The following is a 26,943-nucleotide window of genomic DNA, read 5'->3' on the forward strand; positions in this document are numbered from 1 at the left end:
CTCATGCTTTAAAAGAATTATTCACTAGGTACAGACTTACAGACAGAAGCTTAGGTGATAAATTGTTTTTTTTTCCCCATGTTTCTTTCTGAATTTGATTAGCATAAGTTTATGTCTCTTAATTTGTTTTTTTGTCCTGTATGCCACTGAGATTTCCTGGCCATCTTACTGCCAGACATGTGCAGAACTGCCTTCGTGACAGCTTCAGCATTGCTATGGTGCTGTGTTCCTGACATAAAACCTGCCAAGACTGATTCACAAATTAGGAATCATCCCTATTTATTTGACAAACATACAACATCAAGTATTGAGTGAAATGCAGATTTCCCTCCTCTTTATACTAGTGTGTACTTGCCCCTTACTTTCACTGGATCTGACAGCTCATTGGTATGAAAAGTGCCCTCCCAGGCATCTCACTCCTGGATGCTGATGTGGTTTGGCATTTTTTGCTGGTTTATGATGATGTAGTATGAATGAGACCAGAGAGTGCAATGCCAATCTGTGTGATTAACCTTAGCCATAATTCTTCAGTTAGTCCCATATTCACAAACATTCTAATTATTTTAATTTTACTTGTTTAGTTCAATATCCAGTTGCACAAGGCAAAATGACCAGACACCACTCTTCAATACCCTGTACGTCTGTAGCCTCTAACGGTCATCTGGAAGGACAAAGAGCTGAGATAGGGGTCTGGGTCTCCAATATTCCAGGCCACTGTCTAAACACTCACCCACATGAGAAATGGTGGGTGGCACTGGTCCTTCCTCTGACAACTGCATTTTCCCAAGTGGTGGCTTTAAATCCTTACCTTTTGCACACATTTGGTGCTTAAACAGCATCCTTCTTCTTGGTATTCCTATTGAATGGATTACGTAGTTCCCTAGTGGAATACTGTAAACATTTATCATTTATAAATTTCAGTAAATCCTTTTCTTATACATCTGCCCTTCCTAGGCATCCCATAGAAGAGGCTCCACAGCTGCCTTTGATCTGCAAGCTCAGCTACATAGCAGGGTACCTACAATCACTGCTGAGATGCAAATGATGTCATATAAGGTTGTTTTGCCAATATTATGATGAAGGATGAAGACTACATTTCATCTTGTCCTTTAAAATTCTAGCTGCTTTAGAGGATTTCATTTGTAGTGGTGCTGTCACTATCTTTTTCAGCGCAAGCATTTTTGAGATTTTGTTCCATGTTAAACAGCTCTCCATTGTGCTCTCCATGCCAAATTTATTTAATACCAAATATTGTCAAACTGCAAAAATGATACATAACTTCATACTATGATACATGTCTTAGATTCAGCTAGCAAATACAAATTAAAAGGAAAACCCCCAAACCACCTGGTCTTTGAATTCTTTTTATTGTTCCCAAGATGTCTTGTCACAGCTTTTTAAAAAATAAATCATATGTATCTTGTATCATGGCGTTATTACATTATATAAAATGCATGGAATTATCCAGTTCACTGAGTACTAGCAAGTAGCAAGAAACTGCTGGAAACCTAAAAAAGCTCTGGTTTTATTCCAGTTTCCTTTGAATGATACTCTGACTGCAATGACAACTTTCATTGCTGCAATTGTTGTGCTATTATAGAGCTACTTGAAAAAGAATCCTTAACTACAACATTTAACATCCTACATGTTATGGATTGAATTCATGAGATGCCCAGAGCCTGTACCTGTTTTCTCCTTCCAGCAAACCACCTTTCCCCTGCCCCATGCTGCACTGCTTGTAAGGGTGACCTACGTGCAGGATATCCCTGCACCTTCCAGGTTACCAAGTCAGGTTTTGGACACCAGCTCTTCATGTGCTGATACCATGGTGGAGAGAGCTGTGTTTCAGCCTCCCCACTGCCCCTCACACACAGGAAGAGGCTGAGGGGAAGCAGCGGCTGTTGCAGCTTGATGAGAAGGGATTGAGATGAAGGGCAGCCATAGAACCAGCTTCTTGTCAGGGGCGAAAGCTGAACCTTCGCAGCCATTACAAATCCCTTCACTTAACTGGTACTGACTCAGCAGGACAGACAGTGAGCAGTGTTTTCAGAGTGGTACGTATGCTAAAATGGTTGTCTTTGCGTTTGGTGTTTACATGAGTATTACATGAAGGTGACTGTTTTCAGGGTGGATACTAAGATACTGCTTCACTGATGATGAATTTTTGCCTGGAACATCAGTGATTGGGTAAAATCATGACGGATCTCAGTCTTTCTAAAGTCTAGTCTCCTTTTCTGGCCAGTAAGATGTCTGAATTAAATGGTCACTATTGACAAAATTAGCTTTCCTGCTCTTTGTCCCACAGGTGCCTCTCTCCCCGTTGGCTGAGAGGGTCTCATCTTGAGCAGAAGACCTTTTCCGGAGAACCCAAAGGACAGCAACACTGAAGAAAATGGACACCATGCCCAACACCAAAGTCAGTCCCAGGTACACATACCTGAGAGAGAAATGATTGATCAGAGCCTATTTCAAAGGCAACATACGACTAGAAGGCATTGAGGACACATTCGTATTTTCATGAGGAAAGGCTGAGTATGAAGCTCTCCAAGCAAGGTGATGACCATGGAGATGAGAATTTGCCAGCTCACCCAGGTTAGGTATGGTGCAGTCTGTGGCCAAGAAAGGGTCTCAGGCATTGGCTAATCTCCTCCACCCCAATGTGCTTCAGTGAGAAGAACATATTCTTAAGGCAATTAATCTATTTTTCAGTTGCGTCATAAACAGTACTAGCGATAAAAAGACCATTTGATGGCATTTTTGCTTTACAGGCATAATGACGATAACAACAACAGCAGCAACAATAACATCATTATGTTTTATTAGCTAGGAGTCATAGCTGAGCTTTTGTTCCTTTCTTCAAATTTTCAAAAAAAGATGTACCCTCCCCTCACGTTTTTCTCCTGGATATGGACGGAAGGGCAACCAGTTCTCTCATTTTCCTTTTACTATTATTATTCCATTCTTCATTTCTGGTAATGTCTTTCATGAATGCAGTTCAGATAATTACTCTCTTCTAGCAATAAATTGATAAAGACAACACTGTGCTTAAGGCTCTAGATAAACTGAGCATGCTTTGTGGCAATCTTGCCTTCCTCTTGGAACATGAAACAACAATGAAGCTCAATAGCTCTTTTATTTACTTACATGTATGCACTCTTACAGCAGAGTTGTTCAAAAATGAGGGAAAAGTTAGCATAACTTAAATTTTTAACATTTTTGGGGATGAAAAATCAGGTGACTTAAATCTCCCTGGCTGATATTGAAATAAGATAATGTCCCCCTCCCTCAAAGAAACTAAACAAAAAGAAAATGCTGAAATCTAATCGTTACTGTTAATATTGCTAGTCAGCTAGTTAGACTCTTTCATTTGGCAACAAATCTTTTACTCAGATTTTCTGAACAAAAATTATTCTACCAGTGATAGATATAGATGTACGTAAAGAACACAAGTTAAAGAACTAGTGGAGAAGAGCTGTTACCTGAGTGCACTGGAGTCATAGAGTCTGCATGCTCCTCTTCCCCCACATCTTTTGCTTCCCCATTTCAGGCAAGTGGTATCTATGGCCATTCCAAAATATACTGGGGCTGGAATTCCCGCTGGGTGTATTTAGCAAATAAATAGAGGTGAGAAGGTTACTTTCCAGGGTGATCAGTTCAGATCTAGAAACATGTTCATGTAGAACATCAAATAACATATTCAAACAGCCATGAAATTTCCACAGTGTTTGCTGGTTCCAGAAGTCGTGCCTCGTGTTGCCCAGGAGCACACCACCCTTTCCTCGCTGTGGGGAATCAGGGTGGGGAGGAAACAGAGCTGAACATCAAAAAGCATGTGGAAGTCAGCGGAAGGAGGTGGCTGTGGCTTGGCTTCCTTGCTCTAAAGGACTTCTGGGGGGATGGGTGTTTGGGAAAGGAGATACTTCTTTCTTGAGAGCAATAGAGCTTGTTCAGCTTGGGGGTGGAGGATGACCTGTGTGTTGGTTGTGAGGGACGAGAAGGGAGAGAGGCCGCATTTCTGAGAGCCTGCAGTGGGGCTACAAGTATCCTGCAAGTATCATGAGATGCTATTGAGGCAGGGGCATTCCGTCACTGCTCAAGGGTGATGGAAAGGAAAAACCTTGTCAGGTGCTAATGGGGACACTGTGGACTTTGTGCAACTTGGGGAGCCACCCATGGTTGCAGGACAAAAGAAGTAAGCCTGGAGAGAAAATCCTGGCCTGCAAAGGTGTGAGAAAGAAGCCAACAACTTGATTTGATGTTTTTTCATTTGCCTCATCCAGCTCATCCACCTCTGCTCTATTTAAATAAGTGACTTGGTTCTAGCTAATTACTGCCTCTTCTATGATTACCTTGATGATCTTAGAGTTTCAGTTCACTGGCATATCACGGTACCCTTGATTTTAGAAAAAACCTTATAGGTGGCTCCTCCACAAGGCTGTAGTGAACCCTGCCTTCAGACGTGCCTGTACTTATATTAATTCCCTTAGAAACTAAAGAAAAAAAGGCCTGAAAAATTATCACCGATTCTGAGTCATAGCTGTTCTGTTATGCTTGTTGTTGAATAAGGGGAGACAACAAGTAATTTTGATGTTAGCTTCATAATCCAAAGGATTACTTGTCACCTTTACAAACATTGTCCATGTGTATTTTTATTCTACGTAAGACACAGCTATATGACTGATGAAATATAAAGCTGCTTCTTTTTCCTATTTTTTTTTCTTAATTATGTAATATTAACTTGTCAGACATCATTCCTTCTAACAATGAAAGTTTAATTCTAGGGTAAAAAATTAGTGAGGTGTATATTAAGGTATACCCAAGAGTACAACTGGACTTACCAAGCACTCTTATTGCCAGGGTATAGATACCAAGTGCAAATGATTTCAAGTGTGGTTTAATACATCTAAAAAAAAAAAAAAGTATTAAAGAAAAATAAAGAATTGACTGTTTATAATTTGGACACAAATAAAAAGCAAGAGGAAGGAAAGAAATGTCCCTTTTTCCTCCTTACTGACACTGACTTAACAGAATTACAGAAATGTGTAAATAACGTGATAAAATCAGAACAGTATCTCCGAATTCTGAACATCACTATTCAGTATCATCTTTTCAGAATGTGGTGCATTTTCAGGTAATTCTTGCACTTAAATGTTACTAATGCAGGAGAAGAAAATTGTTTGTGAAATTGTGCATCATTGAATAGTCTTATTCAGTTAAACACTCTGAAATTTGGGCTTATGACCCAGCCTATGACAAGGTATTTAGGCACTCTTGTTTTCATTGCACTATATCTAGGATCATGATCTCATCTCCTGTAAAGGTAAATCCTCCAAGGTATTGTCTGACAGAACAGAACATTTGCATTTGGACTTTTCTGAGCTTGGAGCAGGCATACAGCACAGACATCGGTCCTGGCTCCAGAACAGCCCTGTTCCAGCCTTAGTATTGTCCTGGCTCTTCTAGGAGGGTAGAGGTAGAAGGCAGGAGCACAGCTGCTTCTCACACATGTGCTAGCAGCAATGTGTTTAAGGAGCCACTCAAATCAGTATGATTTATCTGCTGCTAACCTCACCAGCTGCTCAAGCGTGTTGTTTCATTCAGCATGTATCAGACTGCCTATTACAATAACTAACCCAGCAAGAACCTGAGTACATGCTTTACTTTAGCATGTGAGTAGTTCTAGTCGCAGTTAAACTGGGACACGCTTGATATGTGGGGTGAGTAACACAGATATATCATTATGGTAACAGATGAAACTGCCTGTTGTCACATTCATTCTCTCAATATAAAATGAAATTAAAAAAAGGCTGAAATTCAGTGTTTGCTATGCAGAAATATTACAATTGGAGGTCCAGTACACATTCTTTGAACTAGGATGGACTCAGCTTCTGCAGAAATTCGTGTAATTAAGAATACCTTTTAAAAAATAATCAAGACATTGCAGAACTAGCTCTATTTTTTTCCCCAACAGTGATGGTATATTATTTCCCAATATAGTTGCCAGAACAGCTTTAAGAGCCCATATTGTAAATGCTATTTGGGTCATCTTTCCTTAATTTAGTGAAAATAGGAAAAGGACATGAAGGAAAATATGGAAAAGAACACCAAAGTAGCATGATCCAAAAGTTGTTGTGTGCCTTGCATTTTGTAATTGGAGTACTTTATTCTCTATTGCCATGATGATGGATTACCATCCTATAGTCTGTTCCATCATGGTTTATATAGGCACCGTCACCTCTGCAGGCATGAATGTAATATGCCACACAAGCAAGCCTCAGCCTAGAAGTCCCTTTAAACAGATGTGAGTGCATAGAAAGCAAAAACTGGAAAACAAAACCAATATTTACTAGAGTTTGGATATTTTGAGATTTGTTGTGTGTTCCATAGGATTCATATCCTAGAAATAATAAAATCTTCTCTTTCATATGGAAAGAAGAATTTGACCATTTTTATTGTCTTTGCATTGAAACACGTGTTCTTTGAGATCCTGAGAGAAAGCCAAACATCTCAGGGAGATCTGAGACTTCCTTTTCACTGCCTAACCACCTGCTATTAATAGCGTGTACTTGAACAACAGCAACCTGAATTGCAGGGTTTTTCTCCAAAACAGAACGGCTTTCCTAAGTTTCTTGGCAATTTTAATTAGTCTAATGTCACTAAAAAGACGTTTCAGTAAATGACTTGGTCACTAGCTACAAACATATTTCAGTTAATTCAGTCATGTAAACCCTTGAAGTAAATGTCACTAAATCTTATAGGCTTTTAGGGATTTAGCTGTATTTGTGCTTCATGGCAGGTGCAATGATATCTGCCCAACTGAAAATATAAGCTTGTTTAAGTGCTGGAATCTTATCGGAGCTGAGTAAATACTGACTAATTTAAAAAATAGATCATTGAAAAAAATACTTAATGAAGTCTGCAACTTGACCTTGGGCCTGTTTGTTTTCAAAGAGCATTTTTTTTTCTTTCTGGGAACAGAAGCATATTTTCAGTTCAAGTGGGTTTTCAGGGAAAGTCAGTTAGTAATGGATTTCAGAAAAGCAAGTGTGAGCTTAAGGTGGACTTGTGCCCATAGGTTTTTCATCTGAACTTACTGAAACATGCTTTATTCAGCTGCACATCAGATTTGGGTGCCTTCAATCCAGCAGAAAAACACATAACTTCTCAGTTTCAGTTAAATTGCTCTCAAAGCAGCATGATTTTAAACAGAAATAAAAGCTCTGGAGTAGAACCCATGAAGCTGTTTTGCTGATTTCATATAACAAAATGTTCTTGTATTGTTCCTGAAAACCTCTCTAAGCTTTTCTAAATAAATCCATTAAGAATTAAGTCCCTTGAGAGCAAGTTCTTAGGGTTGATAAGTGTGGGTAACTAAGTGATTTAAGCTCATAGGTGTTCAACTATGAATGTCTCCTCTCAGACACTTCTGATGTGGAGACAAAATGGAAAGCAGAAGCATGGCGTTGATGGCTTTGAGGCCCTGTGTAGTGTTACGTCAGTACATATGCATAGAAAGGGGACATCATGTGGAGGGTGAAAGGGAACGAAACTTCATACCTGCATAGCCCTATGGCCATGTTTATACAACAAAAAATCCCCCTTGTGTCAGAAGCCATCACAGAGAGCAACTTGTGGAAATCCTGAAGGCTTTGCTACAAGTTTTCAGGTTTTGAATCACCCTCTTATTGGTGTATGGATGGTTTCAGAGATGTATAAGATTTAGTAAAAATTGTCTAAAATGGATTATAACATGATTGTTTGTATTGTATTCAGAAGAGAGATGCCATGTGTTTTTTCAGTACTCGATGATAACCCTACAAGGTGGGTGCAGAAAGTTATGCAGCTTATATATTTTGAGGCATATACCTCACTGGCAGTGTTTGTGGAGGGCAGTGAAAAATGATCCTCACCTCAACCATTTCTGAAAGTCTCTATGTGACAACTATTCTGACTCAAGTACTGTGCTGGAACCATAGCTGAAGTTACATATCTTCATTTAGGTTTTTCCATGTAGCCTATAATCAGCTAGTTCTAGCACTGGCTTTTTCCATGCGACATAAAGACACTGGCAATGACATGGGGCCTGTTTCATAAAACTTCATTTGAAAACGAAGAGAATTTTTGGGTAAGAAAACTCAATAATAATAAAGATTAGATAAGCTGTATTTACTGTTGTTTTGTTTGAGCAGTAGAATGTACCCATCTGGAAATAATTTGGAAAGAGAAACTGAGAAAGGAAGCTTTCCAAAACAAAGCGGAGCAGCACTTAGAGTCCAAAAATTGCAAGAAGCTGACAGAAATCCAGACTAATCACTGGAAGTATTAAATTCCTTTTGCACTTTCTAAAATTAGTTTCAAAGCTTCCACTTGGTGATGGACAAATACTTCCAGCAGTTAAATACATATTGGAAAAATTCCTTGGGACAAGCATTTAATAAACCTGTGATTATTACAAAGAAAAGAAAAAAATCTCATGCTACATCTATCTTTGTTTTGAAGAGAGACATCTGGGACAGAACAATTATATGGAATAATAAAATGGGGCAGAAGAGACGAGTTGAGTGTATATAGAAGGCTTTGGTTAGATCACCTCTGTATAACTGTGCACTGCTATTCACAGCAAATAAGGAAAACTGGCTGCTTATAAGCATATATGTGCACAGGCTGGCAGAGCTAATTTCTATTTCCATGGAGGCTGCTTAACGGCATTCTGGTAATGTAAAAGGCATCAAGAGAAGTAGAATTTGATATAAATGATAACCAGGCCTCCTATAGCATGTTTAAACCCAGAAAGGCATTGCTGGTAGAGGTAATCATAAGCACATTGTTGCTTCAATGGTAGAAAATTCATTGTCAAAGTATGAGGATATTTTTCAATAGTAAAGAATAGTTTAAAAGCCACCTTGTGTAGCTCAAAATATTTCACAGCACTAGGGGAGGAAGGAAACCAAGTCACACATTTAAAAGCACCTTGAAAACTTTTGGCAATGCTGGCAGAAGTGAGGTCTTACCTTAGAAGCAGTATGTATCCAGGTGTGCCACCTACTGACAAAGTATATGAAGTGATAACTGATATTACTAGAAAATACAGAAACATTTTTGGACACTCATTTCCTTTTTGACATGGTCCCACCACAGCTGAGGAACTTTGTGAAGGTGATTCCAAGGTTCCCACACAGCTGCAGTTAAAAAATACCTGGAAGACAGCAGGCAAGTATGTATGGTAACCCAAACAGCAGAGGAGTGGATGTTCAGGAATTACACATCATGCTTTTCTGAGCAGCCAAAAGTTTAAATCCAAACTGGAAAACGTTTTGCAACAGGTAAAGACTTGTTCATTGAAGGAGACATTTATGAAGAAAGTATCTACTGTTGACAAATGTATTTAGTGGTATATATATAGTTTAGGTAGCTAACAGCTAAAAACCAAACCAAACCAAACCTCCTAAATTATCTTCTTGGGATTTTTGCTGGGAACACCAGTTAAGAAAGTTTTAAATGTGGGTGGCAGATTGCCAAAAAAACCTGAGGAATTTAAGGCTGAAAACGACGTGTCCTACTCAATTTAATCCACTATGATTAAACTGGTTGTATTAGGAAAACTACCACATCACATATGGAAGGAGAGTTTGTCTTACCGTATGTTTCCCACTGCCATTGGATGCCTGGCAGCCAGCAAGACAAGCAGAAACGTAGGTAACTCCATTTTCCCCACAAATGGGGTCCCAGTCGTTCTTGGAACATGCGCAGCCCAAGTTGCACTCTGAGTACAGGGCTTGCTCATAATCAGTCATTTGTTTAGCCCTGGGGAAAAAGAGAAATTGCAAAGATGTTTCTAGCAGATACGGAAGAAATCACGATCAAATCATGGGTCATGCTCTCTGCCAGGCACACCTGGCCAGATCTTCTGTCTATGGTCCATTAAGGTGTTGCCTTTTCACACCCATACAGTAACGTAAATTCTTTTTTCTTTGTTATAAAAAGGCTTTCACAATATCACACCTACTGTGATATAGTAGCTACCTTATTAACGGTAACAGCTAACAATTTTTATTCATGCATTTTCACAGATTTTCTAAGATTTTAGTTATCAGAGGCTTGATGCAGTTTTAACAAAACTGGACAAAAAGGTTTGCTTATTCCAGTGGCAAAGCGTGGAGTGAGTTACTCAGGGAAACAGTCGCTGTAGAAGTTATTTAGGAAATTACCAGAATTGGATTAATCCAAACTGAAGATCTGATACGTTGCCTAACAGCTATCTATCAACTTCAGCCAGCTGCTGCTGAAGTCACCAGTGGAGCAGATCCTGGGGCCACTGTGGAGTCAGTGTTGGAAACTCCTCTCCAAAAGTGAGCTTTACTGAGAAATAGCACAGGTAAAAGTGACCAAAAAGTATTAACCTCAGGTATGCCTTACAGTTAACATCATGGTTAATTCATGGTAATCAATGAATCCTTAAGTTTTGGGTTCAAAGGCTATTAAATGCCACAGGTTGTTCAGCAGCACAGAGGCAAGAAACAATTAATTGTATCTCACTCTGAGATTCAGTCTCATCCTACTGAGTTCTTCACATTTCCAGAAATCTCTAAGCTAAAAGGATGGTCCCATGGCAATAACAATTAAAAAGTAATCAGAAAAATAATCTGCGCTTGTGGCATAAACCCCTCTGGGCTAGAGGCAACAATCACGAAAGAGTTCTGACACAATGGCCACTGGAATACACAGAGCATTCTCTTTTCAACAATATACACTTGTGGAATAAAATGAGGAAGGGGTTGGGTTTGCAATAACACTTTATGGGGAAGCCTGTCTTTCTCAGCATACCCATGGTACGACACAGTCAGTCCAGCCACATCCGAGTTCTCGCATCCCATTGCAAATAATGACAGGAGCAAAAGGTAACCAAAGAAAGATGATCCCAGGGAGAGTTTTGCAGCCCCTAAAACACTGATTCTGAATTTTTTCATGATCAGTCCTCCAGAGAATATGCCAAAGGCCACAGCAGGAATGTTGATGAGACCTGAAATTAAACAGTAAAATCTGCATTAATGAAAACCACGGCTCAGTGGACTATCCTCCTCAGCCACAAAAACAGCAGCAGCAGCAATAAGATTAAATAACAAAATATGAAAGGTGGGACATTTTATGTGTCCAGACTTTGATTGTTCATAAGAAGGTATTGGAACTGCTTGTCAAAACTTGCTCCCAGAGAAATGTTTGTTTTCTAGTTCTTTGAAAGAGAGATTGTGTATAAGGTTTAGATACTGATCTTCCAGTTTCTTAAACTAGGTAGTTTTCTCCACTGTTAGCTTGTCAATGGAGGGATCAATGCAGTGTTAATTCAGATACTTTTGGTGTTATTTCTCACAAGATGTGCCCTGGGCACAGAGAAGTTACTGGGGTATTGTGCTGCTTAGGGCAGCCAAGACAGCCACAGTCCCACTACACAGTTTTGAGACTTTACTATAGACCTTACATGTGTCCTTTACTCATACAACAATACGATCAATAGGGGCCATGTTCTGGGGCTGCCCCACTCCATTTTTCCATGGCAGCTCTTTTCCTTTTCTGCTGACGTGAGGAGCCTGAACTCTTCATTGCTGGAGGGCAAATTCAGTTTTACCTACAGTGTTATCAAATCTGGAGCAAGACCTGCTTTTTCTGTTTTGATTCAGCCATGAAACCAATAATCCCCTAGAGAAGTCTTTAAGAGGGAGAAGAGGGCAGTGATATGTCATTGCCTCCATGCCCAGGAGAGTTAGAGAATTTCTCTGGTTTTGGTTGTTGAAATGCTCCCTTAGGTGAATGTTGCAACAGCAGAAAGATAGATATACAACCATGGATACTGTTGTACCAGGGTTCAGGCAATCAAGTGAAAAAATATTGAAGGAAACATGTAAGACTGGGTGGTCATTAAGCCTTCTTTACCTGGACAGTTTTGCTTAAAGCAGTGTCCATACTGATAGACATGGACAATAGAACAAGAAAAATCTCATTCACTACTTGCAAAAAAGATGTAAACAGAGACCACTGTAAATGATACCGGTCAGACAAGCAAGGTGTTGTCTTCTGGATTTCCTTGAACTGAAAATGTTCTTCCCAGCTTTACCAGCTGCTTCCAGCACGTCATATTTCCCCTTGTGTAGGGCTGTGTATGTGGTCTGCAGTTTTTAAATCGTGCTGACACCTAGTCATGCTGAGTACCAAAGCATAGATGCAACAGCAGAGGAAATTTCAGAAGTTTGTTCAGGGGACTGGAAGTATTACAACATGATTTCAAATGCCTTAGTACAAAACACTAGCCTATGACATTAGAGTCTAATCTGCCTACTAGAAGTGCACTGTGATATGTTTTGAGCCAGTGTTTGATTCACTTGTACGCATGTTGAAAAATAGCTGTTAGAAGAGATGTTAGCAGGTATGTTTGATGTTAGAAAAAAACTAATTGCATTTGGCAAACTCAAGAGTCGTATCTTGGCTAACTGCATGAGACCAGTTCTGTTAATGATGAGGTTCAGGGAGCTTCACCAGGGCGGCACTTTTGACTGTACACATACGTGAAAACCGTATGTCAGGGGATTTAGAAGCAGCGTCTGAAATGTAGCATATGTAAATTAAGAGTCACCATATAACAAGTTTCCTTTTTGTTTGTAAAACAGGAGAGGGATTGGAACTGGGAACTGTGTGATGCACTAGAAAGTACCCACACTCTGCCTGCCCATTACTGTCCTGCTCATTGCAGGGGTTTGGACTACATGATCTTTGAAGGTCCCTTCCAACCCAAACTGTTCTACGATTTTTTGTATCGCTTTTGTTCATGCCTTTGTCTCACAGCCTTACAGATAACTCCATTGCTTGACACTGGCATAAGGGTTGGAAGGTGAGGGGAAGTGTGTATATTTAGGGAAAATCATACAGACACAGGAGCCATTTTACTTTCTTGAACATTCCTTGTGTTGTGACTGTTGAAAAATACCCTCTTATGACCTCCACTGATTTTTTTAATAGTGCTTCAAATTTCTCTGACAATTCTGCTCTTTATCAACAAGATTGTGCTAGAAATTGTTAAAAAAAAAAAAAAAGAAAAATAGGAAAAGAGGTAGGGAATGGGAAATACACATTGTTAGTTCTAGTCAGCCCCAGCTTTCTTAGCAAGGGTGGATCTGGGGAGAAAGAAAACGATTCAGCCAGGGTCCTTCCCTAGCCAAGCCATCTCACATCCTCTATTGGATATAGTCCTTGTTCTTTCTGAAATCGGATGGATCTTAACCCTCACTCAATTTGCACATACCTGAAAGTTTAGCTCCAGAAAATCTTTAAGCACAATGAGAAGCACTATACTGAATATAGGAATTGTTTTCTGGATTTCCTTTGGCCATTGACTATGCTTGAAGATTTCTCCTTGCTTTGAGGAGTTTTGTGCCAGGAAATTCCAGCTTTTGTCTTTAAGGAATTAACATAGCACAAAGAATCCATACAGCTTTTCTGCATATGTATATTAGTTGCTGTGCAACTAATGCTGCTCTAAATCAAGGCAATTCCCTCTGCATTGGACAGATGTAAACCTCTTTGCTGTCTAATGCTATTGAATCCCTGGACCTCAGAAACTGAGCCCAAGTCTGCGTGCAGGTTAAGCAACTAAGCAGTCAAGTTCACCATCCTGAACACATCTACAAAAGTGGCCACATTGGTACCAAAAGTCAGAAGCAGTCTCTATGGGAGAGCTTGGGAGGCAAACTTCACAACAGAGAAAGGTTCTTAGGTAAAGTTAGTGCAGAAATACCTATTTTTCCTTCACCAGAATCTCACTGAGATAATGTTTGAGTTTTAATGCATGTATTGTGTGATCACTGGTAAGAATTTGACTTCATTTTATTTTATACCAACCTCTTCAGAAAGTAAGAAATCACTGGCAATACCACAGCTACTTTATGATCCATCCTTTACCATTGAGCTGATATTTAAAACTAATTATCTTTTCAATTATTCTTTTGTGCTGTACATACATTATTTTTCAAATTTCCAGTAAGATAGGAAATAAGGCATCAAATCATATAGTCTTGCATAGATAAACTCAGAGCTAACTTGTGCTAAAGCAGAAATGAAATAACTTGCTTTCTATGAGCTATTACTCAAAGCCAGGCAAGGAAGGAGAAGAAATAAACAAATCCTAAAAAACCCTCAAATTTTCTTACATATATATATATGCCATTCCTAAAATGTCCATTTTTAAGACACCAAGAAGCAGATATAGCATTACCTATAACAAAATTAGTTTTTGACGACGTTTGTGCATACTGCTGTTCAATGTACTTTGGCTTATATGTCACCATGCCAATTAAAGAATTGAACTGAATGATACTTGCACACAAATACAGAATGTAAACTGGATTCCCAAAGAGGTTTTTCAGTGATGGCAAGAAGTCTGCAAAACAAAACAGCAGAAATTACAGCTAGGCCGGAGAAAGAGCAACTGCTGTGAATATTGCTTTGCAACATGTTTGCACCTTTCAAAGAAGGACTGTAGAACATTTCAGAGGAAATCTGTGAAGTTCCATGATGCTCCTAAGAGCTCCTCCATTTCTGGATGGGGGAACAGCAGAGCAAAATACTAAGCATCAATATCCTGGCAGACATACCTTGTTCTATGTATCTTCTTTTGATCTGGTTTAATCCAATGATCCTTGAGGTCCTTCCCAACCTGGTAATCTATAATTCTATGACAAACCAGGACTGATTTGTTTTCTACGTGTCCTCAACATTTTTTAGCATGGGGCAGAGAGTTCTCAGCACAGCTGACACTAAGCACATACATACTGAGCTACAGATTCAAGCACTGAGGGAAAATACTTTTGTTAAAGTAGGGCCAAAGAAACACAATTATGCAAAACAGCTTGTATCTAAATCCAGATAGCTTCCTAAATACTCTATCTAGTCTGTGACCATCTTTATTCTGATCAGATATTGCATATGTGTTTTTCTAATGAATGATCTTAAAGAAAAAGGTTTAGCAAAACCTGAGATTTTTTTGAGCCCCCCTTCTGCAACAGTCAATATCTTTAAATGAAAAGTTTTTTTTGCAGAGTTTCATGGTATTTGCTGCACCACTAATGTAATTTTACAAATCTCATCTGGAGAAATTCTGTATGCAAGAGCAGGTCCCACAATGAGCAATGAAAAGACCGTTTTTGTGCATTCTAGTTAGATGGAGAGTGACACCTGAAGAAAAATAGTATTTCTGAGGTCATTAAAATATGGCCTCAGAAAGTATAAGGTTTTAAAGTACAAATCTAGTGAGGGAAAGACTCCACAGTCACGAAATAAACTCTGGTTACTTGCCTTCTGCCATCTCAGCAAACTTCACTTGCTGCTGATAAGATTTTTGATGGTCCTTGTTGTCCTCAGTGATGAACTCTGACTGCTCGGAAGAGCTACTGGAGTCCTTCCTGCCCTCTGGTTTCGGGAGGTGCTTGGGTAGGAACCAGAAAGGGATGCCAGCTAGAACACTAATCATACCTGCTATTAAGTAGCCCAGCCACCAGGCTCCCACCCACTGCACATCCTTGTGTGTTATTGTTACACTGTCTAGGGAAAGACAAAAAAGGAAAAACATATAAAAGTTTTTGGAGATTGTTTGCTGATACCAAGGAAAGTGATTTTGAAAGGACTTACTCCAGAGGAGTCCACCCCCACCTTGCCAGGTTTAGCTGTGCTGTGTGTCTATCAGTGTTAAAGGAGCAACTGTGGGAAGGCAATAAGGACTTGCTGATTCCTGTGACACAGTAGTAGCTTTCCCCTGACACAATAAGGTCCCCAGCTGTAACGCTCACATGTCCCCAGAGAGGCTGCAAGGGTCTACATGAAGTAGTTCAGGTGGCCACACACTTGCTCCCAGCCAAGCTGTTCTGCACGAAAGTGCCAGAGAAAAATAGGGTGGAAGTTTTCTCACGACGAGGGCAATCAGGAGTCCTGGTGCTCATTGCAAGACTGCTTTTCTAGGCAATGACACTCCTACAAAATGCGCATACAGCTCTCAGCAGGATCCTGAGCCTCAGTCTGGCCTGGTGACGTGGTTTATTGGTGGACTTGGCAGTCCTGGGGTAATGATTGGACTTGATGATCTTAAAGGTGTTTTCCAGCCCAGCTGACCCTACGATTCTATGGTTCCTGCTGTCCCCCAGAGACTCCTCACCAGGGCATCTCCTGGGGGGCACCAGCCGCAGATCTGCTGGGACCGAGGAAGCATCAGGCCTCCTACTTCCTCCACACCCATTTTTCTTGCTAGCCTTTTTTGTGTGGGGCATTGCATTGCTGTTATTTCATTAAGTGCCTGCTCCATCTCTGCTAGTCCCTTAAGCCTGGAAGATAATTCGATAGTTCTTGGCCTAAAACAGGTATTTTGGAGTCTGACTGAATTTTTAAAACCAGTTTTATGACTTACCCAGATCTACAAAGCCAATGTCAACATAAAGTTTGGCACACAGGGATCCTAGAAGAAAGCCAAATATTGGCCCTATAATTGCAACTGTCTGTACGCAGCCTGCAATAGAAAATGGGGGACTGTTACACACCTGGGTTAAAAAAAGCACTAGGTCTTGCTGCACCTAACAGTAAAGTATGATGTGTCATGTCTAACAAGTGATAGTCTTAAAATACTGAGCCAACCCTTTGCTCTCTGACACATTAGTTATATCAGTTTTTCAACAAGAAAAGGCCAACAATAAAATTTCCCCCACTACACTGACACTTCCTTTTTTGTTGTCATCCAATTAAAGAATGAAATTCAGGCCAAATTAAAAAATAAGTCAGGGAACTTAATGGCCTAACTCATTAGCATCACCAATCTAGAATTGCTAGAAACACTTTTGCTGACTAGATTAAAGTAACCAGAAAGCAAATGACAGTTATTTAAGTTACTGATCATTCTAAGTGACGGTGGGCCCTGAACAGGCTGAAAAAAACACTTTGCTTTGGTACCCAATATTAACACGTTTCAGTACACATTCAGCCAAACCTTCTGACTATTTTGAACTTTCAAAATTGATCTGGAGATCCAGGAAGATTGAAACTTCTACAAAGAGGACCAGAGATTTTGCCTTTTGCTGCAAACTTGTCAAGAAAAGATGCTGATGGGGAAGGAGTTCTTGATAATATTTCACACAAATGTGCAGAGGTCTTCAGACAATGAACACAACAAAAAACCAGTGATACCAACTTTTTAAAGCCCCGGTATTTAAAGCGTTATTGTTTATAATCCTACCTGAAGCTGGAGGGAATGTTTTGAGTGCCTGCCAAAAGGCTATTTTAAGTGCTTAAAAGTACAGGTTTTTTATCATTTTCCAGAGAACTGAATGTGCAGAGGCTCAGCAGTCCAGCTCTAGAAGAATTAGGAAGATTAGGGTAACAGCAGGAGCCTAGGGTCAAGTTCTTTCCTCAAATTAAGATAATTGAACTGTGCTGGTACAAAGGGGAACTTGGTCCCTTGAGTGTACGAGACTGTTAAATAAATGTGAATATTGGAAATTATGTAAACCAAACAATCAGGGCAAGTTAATTCAGTCACACTCATTCCATTATTCAGAATGACTCAGGTTCCTCTGGTGAAAAATCCATTCAGAAAAAAAAAATATTTTACCAATGTATAAGGCAGCATTTTCTTCAATGGTGTAGTCATCAATGTATGTAATTCCCAAAGGCTGGATAGGCGTTTCACCTATTCCACGCAAAAGATTTCCCAGTAAAACGTAGATCCACATGGAAGAGCCTCCTTCTTTTTCACATCCTGGGTATATCACAAGAGAGACAAAATGATTTGTTTTTCTTAACAGTGTGACACTGAATGCACAGGACTTCTAAGATATGTCTAATGTGGGAAAACCAGTACGAAAACTGTGAAAAATGTTTTGTGAGGTGTATGGATGGCAACTTTAACCCAATCAGCTTGAGGAAGACACACTTTTAGCATGAACTGCTCCACTCAAAGATACTAGAAGTTGGCTAATTTTACAAATTAATCATCACACCCCACTTTAGAAACCTTTCTCATTTCTTTCTAACCAGAACTGGAATCTCCTAATGGAAATATTTGGGAAACATTGAAGATGATAGGCTCCTTGCCCATGAGGAGCTCAAAGCACGCAGAGGGTAGACAGCTTTGTGGTGTGCAAAAAGGGGTCATGGGCAGGGAGAGAAACAAAAAGTGGGATTTGCAGGTTGTGAGACCCAAGCAGCTCTTTCCAGTGGGCTGAGGATCTAAAGGCATATTTCCTGGCAGAAGAAAAACCATGACTTTCCAAGGTCGCCATGGGAGATTGGTGTTTCTGCAAGCCACAAAGCTGCAGAAAATTGCTGGAGGAGACAGCAAGGCTGGAGGAATGGCTGCAGCCTGAGAAAAAAAAAACAACTCTTGGCAGTGGTCAGTGGCAGTTATATATTTATTTTTTAATAATTTGCCTCAACCACTAGATCTGGATTTTCTGTGGAAAAGATTCATCTTGTTCCTTTTTCTTTTTTTTTTGTGTTCAAATAAACTATTGCATGAGAGTTTGTGAGCCTTTTGATACATTCTAGTATGCTTATCACGATATTTGACACAGATCATTCTCACCTGCATTTATTTTTGCTTGAGGTTTTTCCAAGGCAGGGAGCAGAGTTCGGGTTTTATCCTGCAGACATGGAGAGATGCCAACAGTCGAATTGATGGTGGAAGGGAATCTTTCATACTCATATCTGTTTATAAACCAGAGTTGTTTTTTACTGTCCCAATTTATGAGAAAAAGCAAACAGATGTGTTATGACCATGGAAGATAGGCACTTAAATGAAAATTTCATCTGCATCCAGTGTTGACAATGATGGTTTACAGACAATAAACGGAACTCAGTTTATATTGTGTTAGTACACAAAAATTGTTCCTTTGGTTCTCTTTGTGTCACAGTGATGCATTTCCGTTTAACAGGCACTTTGGTCCACTATGATGCATGAATCTGTACTGAGAGATTACCAGACAGTGGCTGTATCCTCTGGCTTGTGTTTGAAACTCAGATTGTCTTCCTGAGTTTAGTCATCACTTCATCACTGAAGTCTCAACAGTTCTTAAACTGTGTCAAAGTGTGGCCAATCAAGATCAGGGACTAATAAAATGATTATGCAATTACAGCTGAGCACATATGTTAAATTATTTGCTGTACAGTAATTAGTCTTTTCACAAAAAAAAAAATGTTGCATAACCACATACACATATGCCTATTTCTATGGACATCTTTACAGTCAATGACTAAATATTTTAGTGACCTAACATTCAATGTGCATAGCCCAGCCAGAAAATACCAATCACTGCACTTACCGTCCCATGAAGAACTGGGGCATCGCAATTAGGAATGTTCCAGCTGACATAATTAAGCAGCCTGCTCCAATTATTCTTGGCCTGTGAAGCTTCGCTCCAAAGTAGCTTACAAGAATTATGATTAGGAGGTTCCCTTTGAGAGTACAAAAGGAAAACAGAGTTTTACGGTTTGTTGGTAGGAGATTCCTTAAAATAACAATTCCTAGTGAATGGTATAGGCAGTGATCTCACGGGAGAGGACTGATTGCATGAGATTGGTGTTTCTCCCTCTTTCCAGGATTTCTTACAAGAGTCCAATCCCTTCCATGATAAGAAAACCATAAACTTTTGGATAATCAGGTAGAAATGAGGAGGACTATGCCAGCTGAAAAGAATAGATAGCCAGGAAAACAGGAAAAGAGGGGCTCAAACAGAACTTTATACACTTAGGCTAACATTAATTCCTGTGAATACCACAGTCCACTGTGTACCCATGAGAAAAATTAAGTAAACTGAAATTGTAAGAAACAATGTCATTCTGGAAACATTAGTGCAAGAAGAAAAGGGATGGACTAGACAATAACAGATTACAGTTAGTTGTTTGTACCCGTCCTCCTTAATAAATCAAGAAGGGCAAACACTTGTGGGTGAGGAGGATTTCTGGCAAAATGTGAGAGAAACTGGGAATCTGTGCAGGTAAATTCTTATTCAACAGCCCAGATTTCTACTAGTGTTATTTGCCAGACATAGGCTTATCACAGTATAAAATATTTATGAGTATGTTGAACTATTGCTTGTATAAGCAACCCTATCCTATCCAAAATAATCATATTGACAGTCATGCTGATCTTTACTAGGTGAATCTTGCTCAGTTTTAATGGTTCAAGGAGATTTGTACAATTATTTTTCATAACAAATTTCATCACTTTCTTTTCTGAAAATAAAAATATGTTGTACAGCTCATACCAATTTCAAAACCGCCATCAATAACGCCAACCAAAGAAGAAGGAATATCAAATCTTCTTTCTATTTGTGTTATAGTGCTTTTTAGATAACTTCCTGACAGTGCTTTAGCAAAGTAAACAAAAGACAATGCTCCAAGGAATACCTGTGAAAGAAATTGACAGTGATTAAAATCAGGCAGTACAGAAAGCTTTACTTTATGAATTATTTTTAAACAAGTTTTACAATCCCAACTCTTCTTTTCCCAACTAACCATATCAATATTTCTCCTGCTTTTTAAGAATATTAGATTACTATTTTGTCCAGTTCTTATAAGCAATGGTGATATAAACTGAACTTGCTGTCAGCCACTATGTATTTCAGGTAGATGTCAAAAGTACTGTTGCTTTGAAGGACAGACATATAACACCCACCTTATATCTTTCAGGAGGGGGTATCTTACACAGTAACAATAGGGTACATGTTAAGTGCAGCTCAGTGGAGAGGCGGCATTTTCTGGCATTTTTTAATATAGGCTTTTGCAATCAGCTGGATTTTAGAGTCCTGCTCTGGTAAGCTGTTCCCACTGAAGCCCAGGGTGACCAGGAGGGAGAAGTCACTGCCTCCTGTTACATGAGTCCATGAGCTGACCAATGACCTGCCAAGAAATTCTCTTTTAGGCTCATCCTTTCCCCACCAGATCTCTTGCAAGCTCTAATATATACATTTTCTTTTGAGTGCCCACTACATTTTTCTGGGAGAGAACCTTCACTCATCCTTTTATTTTGCAGAGGCGTTTATGTGTTAGTCTGAATCAGGAGTGGGCTTTGGAAATGAAACTCCCCAGTCCCTTCACTGTGCTTTGGTCATACTGCAAATACGCAGACTGAATCCCTTTTACACAAAGAAAACTGGAAGATGTGTTCCAGAAGGGCATTATGTTCACTTTAACAATTAACGGCTCTTCAGTTTCTGGGTCAAGACTAGAGCTTAAATGCATACAGTGGGAGTGCAAGGTCCTGCAGAGCTATTGCCTGAATTTGCCATCACCAAATGCAGCCTTTCTGAGTTTATAAGCTCCAGAGATACTCAGCTGTGCAATTGGTCATGAAAATCACAACATTGCTTTTTGACCTTCAGATATAGATTGTATTGACTGAATATCTAGGGATGCTTTTTGTAAAAAGTTAAAAAAAACAACCCTATACCCTAAACCAGAAATTAAAAGACATAGTAATATTTCATATTAAGAAAGGCCTAGATCCTTGTCCTGCTCCTTAGGCCTTCCCTCTAAGCAATCATACTTTCCAGTAAGCAGGTGCTCTAAAGAGGTGCCTCCCATGTAATACTCCTTACAACACCTCATTTGACAAGGCACATAGGCAATAACACTGGCAGACACTGTTGAAAGCAAATTTTTGTGTCAAGGTTCAAATGTATCTCTGTGTCACATTCAACAGACTACTTTATCCAGTGTTGGTTATTCCTCCTTCAGAAAAACTTGTGGGTAAATAAAGAGTATCTGATTCTTATTTCTTCCAGTGAGGTCTCCCAAAGAGCTCTCTAATAGAAACATCACCATGATATTTTACATTTTCTGTGTGTTTATGCCCTTGGATTTTAAATAACAATGTGAAAGCAAATATAATTTTTCACAGGAGAATCATGTAGGTCAAACTAGAACTTCAACCATCTCAGTCTCTCTTTGACACAAGTTTTCCTTCTGGCTTTGCAGCTTTCCCAGGAGGGAGATGGAGACTGTACAGCTGTGGAAAAGTGTTCCTCATTTAGAGTTGGGACTGAAAGGAGCACATGATTTCACATTATTTTTTGGTTTGACAGTGACTGTAATTGAATATTTCACCACATCTTTCTGGTTAATAAAGGAAATTTTAACATATAATAAGGCTGATATCTAGGGACCTCATTTCTGGGCCTTTACAGGATTAGACAAAAACAAGGAGAATATTCAGGAATCAAAAAAATTTTACAGCAGTCATCAGACTCAATTAATCCCACTGTATCCTCACTGCTTTGCATTATTTATAGACTTCAGGTCAACTACTGCTGAAGTAATTCACCGTATTGGGAGCTGGATGAATATCAAAAGTAAGTATGTGTATGTGAGTGCGTGAGAGAGAAAAAAACAAATGAAATGAAGACTGCAAGATGAAAAGAACTGGACAAGGTCAAAGACTCATTTTATATCAACTCAAGTCATCTCACCTTACCATTCCCTGATAATCTACTGAGACCTCACCCAAGAGAGTGTCAGCACTTTACAGCCCGGCTTTGGAAAGCAGGTAGAGACAATAGGTAAAGCATCATGCTGCCTCCTGTACCTGCAGCCTCCCATACAGGGAGGAATGCTCTTTCAAGGTGCAGTGGTCCTACTCAGGTAGGTACAGCTCCATTACGAGGCTCAAGGAAGTACCTCTCATGGGTGAGACAAGTACAGACACAGTGGTGATACTTCTGCAGATTTGTTTCAAAGACACCTCAAGGAGAATTCTTTCAAATCAGGAATATTATAATAATACTTTAATAACAGAGTGCTCAAAACATGCAGACCATAACAAAAGGATTAATTTTTAGAGCCCAGAAGGCTACCATGTCTACAAGCTTAAAAAAGCAATCTGTGTTAACAGCTACGTGTGGTACGTGTCTGCCAATGCTCTGTTCTTAAGGTCAGGAAAATAGGGTGGTGCAGTAAGGAGGATATAATGACCTTTCAGGAATATCCTTGAAGATCTCATAACATACAAGCCTCAACCACCATGTTATATTTGAACATTGCCAAATGCTTGGCAAATGAAGATCTGAAGCAGACTTTTGAGACTTAGAAAACTATTTAATAATTTCATAGTGACTCAGCAAGACATAATCAGAAGGGAAAAAGGGATAGTTCACAGAAAAAAAAAAAGAAAAAAAAAAAAAGAGGCTTTCTAAGTCCCTACTGGAATAGTCAAAACCTCTTACTCTACCTTTATACCTCCACAATACGACTGTTTTTCCTTGGATGCAGAAGATTCAGATTTGAATGAAGATCGGTCAACAAGCAGGATTGTGTTTGAGAAAATCTGAGTATTTTCTTTTGATGAAATCTCCATGATGATATCCCTTGCCTCTAAAGCAGAAAACATGGAGAACATTGTAAAAGGGCATCCTAATAGCTCAGCCTCAAAAGCTCATCATGTGACAACAACACCCTGCTGTACTGTTTTCCCTACAACAGCAATTATCAAACTTTACAACAGAATCTGACAAGTGCACTGGATGTTTAATTATGGAAATTTGCAATTCACTTGCCTATAATAATGAAGATTAAATTATACTCAGAAAGCAGTCATCATCTTCACTCTCTAGCTATCATCAATGTGATTTCATTGAACATTTAACCAAGCATTACCAGCAGACTAAACGGGTCTTGTTAACATTTTAAACAACATTTCTGGAGCCTCTATGTAAGTTCACATTTCTAGATGTGATGATGTCTGCACAGATTTCTCAGAGCTAATCTCTGAACTTCCTATATATCTGGGACATTAAGTAATTAGATCAAAGGAAATCTAGCCCTGTTAATGAGGGACTTGAACTGGTTTAGGTTGAAACCTTAGCACTAATCGTCTGATGTTAGATAATGAGTTACACAAGAATAAAGGGGTTTAGTTCCCTTTACCATTTTACATAAAGCCTTAGGGCTGAGTAGGCAATTGTTACAGGAAAAATGTGAATTTTCTTCTTTGCAGGTAAATACAAAGAAGTAAAGAAAACCTAAATACTGTACTTTGAGAAGAGAAAATATCAGTAATTCTTAAATCTCTACTTACATACTGCAGTACTTTGTTCTTAATTTCAATCTCTAAATCAGATCTGAAAATATTTATGAAATCAGCTTCTGTGTTCACTGTTAAGCAGCACTATGTTTTATAGAACTGCTGGCTGAAACCAGAAGTTCCTATTCTTTAATGTTTGTCTACAGACACAAATCTTATGTAAGTAGAAAATACATATGTTTTCATGCATATGTGTATATATACATATATGTACATGTGTTTTCGTGGCTTCCCAAGGGTCTGTACAGTAGATATTTGTGCTGCCAGAAAAGTAAGTGAAAATAACAGAAGTATATCTAGATGCTAAGGTTTGTTCATGCAAATACTTGCCCAGGTTCTGTTCATACACAGACAAGGCAAAAAGATTGGCTGAGGTACAAACATTTCGACTGAGGTCTCTCCATCACGTCAGATAAGTAAGAGTTACTGACTACATATAAGAAATATTTGCATTTGGCACTGCCCTGACAGGGACTCTAATGCATTTCCTTGTCAACAGTAATGAGTATATAGATTTGGGGGAAGGAGGGAGGGAGGGAAAGCAAACCCAATAAAAAATAAGAATTATTTGTGCTTGTCACAGAAAACTTACCTCGTATTCTTACTCTGCTTCTGACTCACTTCCAGTCTTGGGAAAATCACATCATCTCCCTGTGCCCCATTTCTGAACTTGCTTAATGGTGAATAACAGCATGTACCTCACAGCACTCATGTAAGGAAATTAATTCAAACTTTTGAGGATGGGCATGACACTCATCTAAGGTGTGCTGCCGTGTAAGCACATCAAATAAATAGCCTTTACTTTAAGGTTTGAAATGTTCTGCATATTGCTACTACACTATGCAATCTTGGTATGAAAAAAAGAAAGAATTGAAGAAGGTAAATATCTGAAACACAGGACTGATAACCACACAAGTTTTACCAGTTTTAATATATCCCAAATTGTTCCTATCTCATAACTTTAAGGAGGTCAGTAGTTTTCAAGGCCAGAGCAACCTACAACCATATACGTCAGAGCAACAGTTCTGTTGCCATGACAATGTCTCTGAGGGAAAGTTAACACAAGCTAGAGAGCAGAGCAGTGTGCCCTGTGGTACAGGTACAGCAGTGGGTACAGCCCACTGCAATATTAGTTTAATCTTTCATTTTTCATGCAACCAGTGCAAATAAGAGCATTTCACTCTAATCACAAACCTGCCTTATGCCACTCTGTACCACTGTTGTTCTACTGGGATTATTTGTAATATGCTGCCAACTGCTTTAGGAGGTCAGAAGTAGCTTTTGTTTTATTCAAGCAGATATCTGACTGGTAAGGATGGTCTCTTCCTGACTTGGGTATAGTGACAGCCTTAGGCTTTTGCTGTATCTTGGATAACATTTTTCACCCGCGCCATGAAACTTGAAGAAGGATAACCTGTGTCAGCTTTTCCTTCCCAGATGCGGCGGGACTGCCAGCAAAACATAATCATAGAATTGTCTAAGTTGGAAAAGGTCTTTAAGATTGAGTCTAACCGTTAACCTAGCACTGCCAAGTCCACCATTAAACCATGTCACTAAGTGCCACATCTACACGTGGCACTCAAACACTTCCCTGGGCAGCCTGTTCCAATGTTCAATCACCCTTTCGGTGAAGAATTTTTTCCTAATATCAAACCTAAACCTCACCTGGTGCAACTTGAGGCCATTTCCTCTTGTTTTAGTCCCCCCTGAGCCTTCTCTTCTCCAGACTAAACAACCCCAGTTCCCAGTTCCTCATCAGACTTGTGCTCCAGACTCTTCACCAGCTTCATTGCCCTTCTCTGGAGAAGCTCCAGCACCTCAACGTCTTTCTTGTAGTGAGGGGCCCAGAATGGAACACAGTGTTTGAGGTGTAGCCTCTCCAGTGCCAAGTACAGGGGGATGACTACTGCCCTGGACCTGCTGGCTATGCTATTGCTGATACAGACCAGGATGCCATTGGCCTTTTTGGCTGTCTCAGTACCAGCTGGCTTAATACTAAGTTGGCCTTTGACCAGCATCCCCAGGTCTTTTTCTGCAGACTTACTGAGGGTGTTGTAGGATCCCCTAGTTCAGATCACTGATAAAGATATTAATAAGCAGAACTAGCCCCAGCATTGAGTCTTGTGGAACTTGTGACCAACCACCAACTGCATTTAATTCCATTCACCACAGCTCTTTGGGCCTGGCCATCAAGCCAGTGAACAGTACACCTGACTAAGCCATAAGCAGCTCGTTTCTCTAGGAGAATGCTGTAGGATATGATAGTGTGTCAAAGACTTTACAACAGGCTAGGTAGGCAACATCCACAGACTTTCCCTCATCCATTAAGCAGGTCACCTTGTCATAGAAGGAGATCAAGTTGGTCAAGCAGGATCTGCCTTTCATAAACCTGTGCTGACAGGGCGTGGTCACCTCTTTGTCCTGTATGTGCTGTGTGATGGCACTCAAGGTGATCTGCTCCATAACCTTCCCTGGCACTGAGGTCAGACTGAAGGGCCCTGGAGGTTCCTGAATCCTCCTCCTGGCCCTTCTCATAGATGGGTGTCACATTTGCTAACTTCCAGTTAATGGGGTCCTCCCTGGTTAGCCAGGGCTGCTGATAAATGATGGAAAGTGGCTCAGTGAGCACTTCTGCCAGCTCCTTCAGTACCCTTGGGTGGATCCCATCTGGCCCCATGCACCTGTGTGTGCCTAAGTGGTATAAAAGCTTACTAACCATTTCCCCTTGGATTATGGGGTCTTACATTGTGCTTCCCATCCCCATCTTCCAGCTCAGGGTCACAGAGCCCAGAGAACAACTCAGCCTAAGAATGAGGAGGCAAAGAAGGTATTAAGTACTTCTA

At 39.8% G+C, this 26,943-nt stretch overlaps 1 protein-coding gene across 1 annotated transcript; it reads right to left on the reverse strand.

Moving 5' to 3' along the window:
• Positions 1–2,207: 2,207 nt before the first annotated feature.
• SLCO1C1 (solute carrier organic anion transporter family member 1C1) lies at positions 2,208–23,391 on the reverse strand. Its single transcript, XM_057428041.1, has 14 exons — positions 23,249–23,391; positions 20,289–20,430; positions 19,344–19,476; positions 18,608–18,729; positions 17,636–17,782; positions 16,442–16,540; positions 15,340–15,585; positions 14,261–14,425; positions 10,825–11,020; positions 9,639–9,804; positions 9,012–9,196; positions 4,839–4,903; positions 3,480–3,597; positions 2,208–2,437 (listed from the first exon to the last, which is right to left on the reverse strand). Exons 1-14 carry the CDS (start codon positions 23,372–23,374, stop codon positions 2,215–2,217), a joined length of 2,133 nt encoding a protein of 710 aa, XP_057284024.1. The 5' UTR covers positions 23,375–23,391; the 3' UTR covers positions 2,208–2,214.
• Positions 23,392–26,943: the final 3,552 nt, after the last annotated feature.

The sequence above is a fragment of the Pezoporus wallicus genome, unplaced genomic scaffold (genome assembly GCF_028554395.1).
Source record: "Pezoporus wallicus isolate ANWC-B61680 ecotype Strahan unplaced genomic scaffold, APGP_CSIRO_Pwel_v1 contig_2908, whole genome shotgun sequence".
NCBI classification, from domain to species: Eukaryota; Metazoa; Chordata; class Aves; order Psittaciformes; family Psittacidae; genus Pezoporus; species Pezoporus wallicus.

Bases quoted from the DNA above. Each gene is read 5' to 3' on its own strand.
- SLCO1C1 (XM_057428041.1), bottom strand. From the start codon at position 23,374: ATGGAGATTTCATCAAAAGAAAATACTCAGATTTTCTCAAACACAATC. The intron at 19,477-20,288 runs GTATGAGCTGTA...GTACTCTCAAAG, and splicing joins TGATGGCGGTTTTGAAATTG to GGAACCTCCTAATCATAATT. The intron at 9,197-9,638 runs GTAAGACAAACT...GCTGTCTTCCAG, and splicing joins ATGGCAGTGGGAAACATACG to GTATTTTTTAACTGCAGCTG.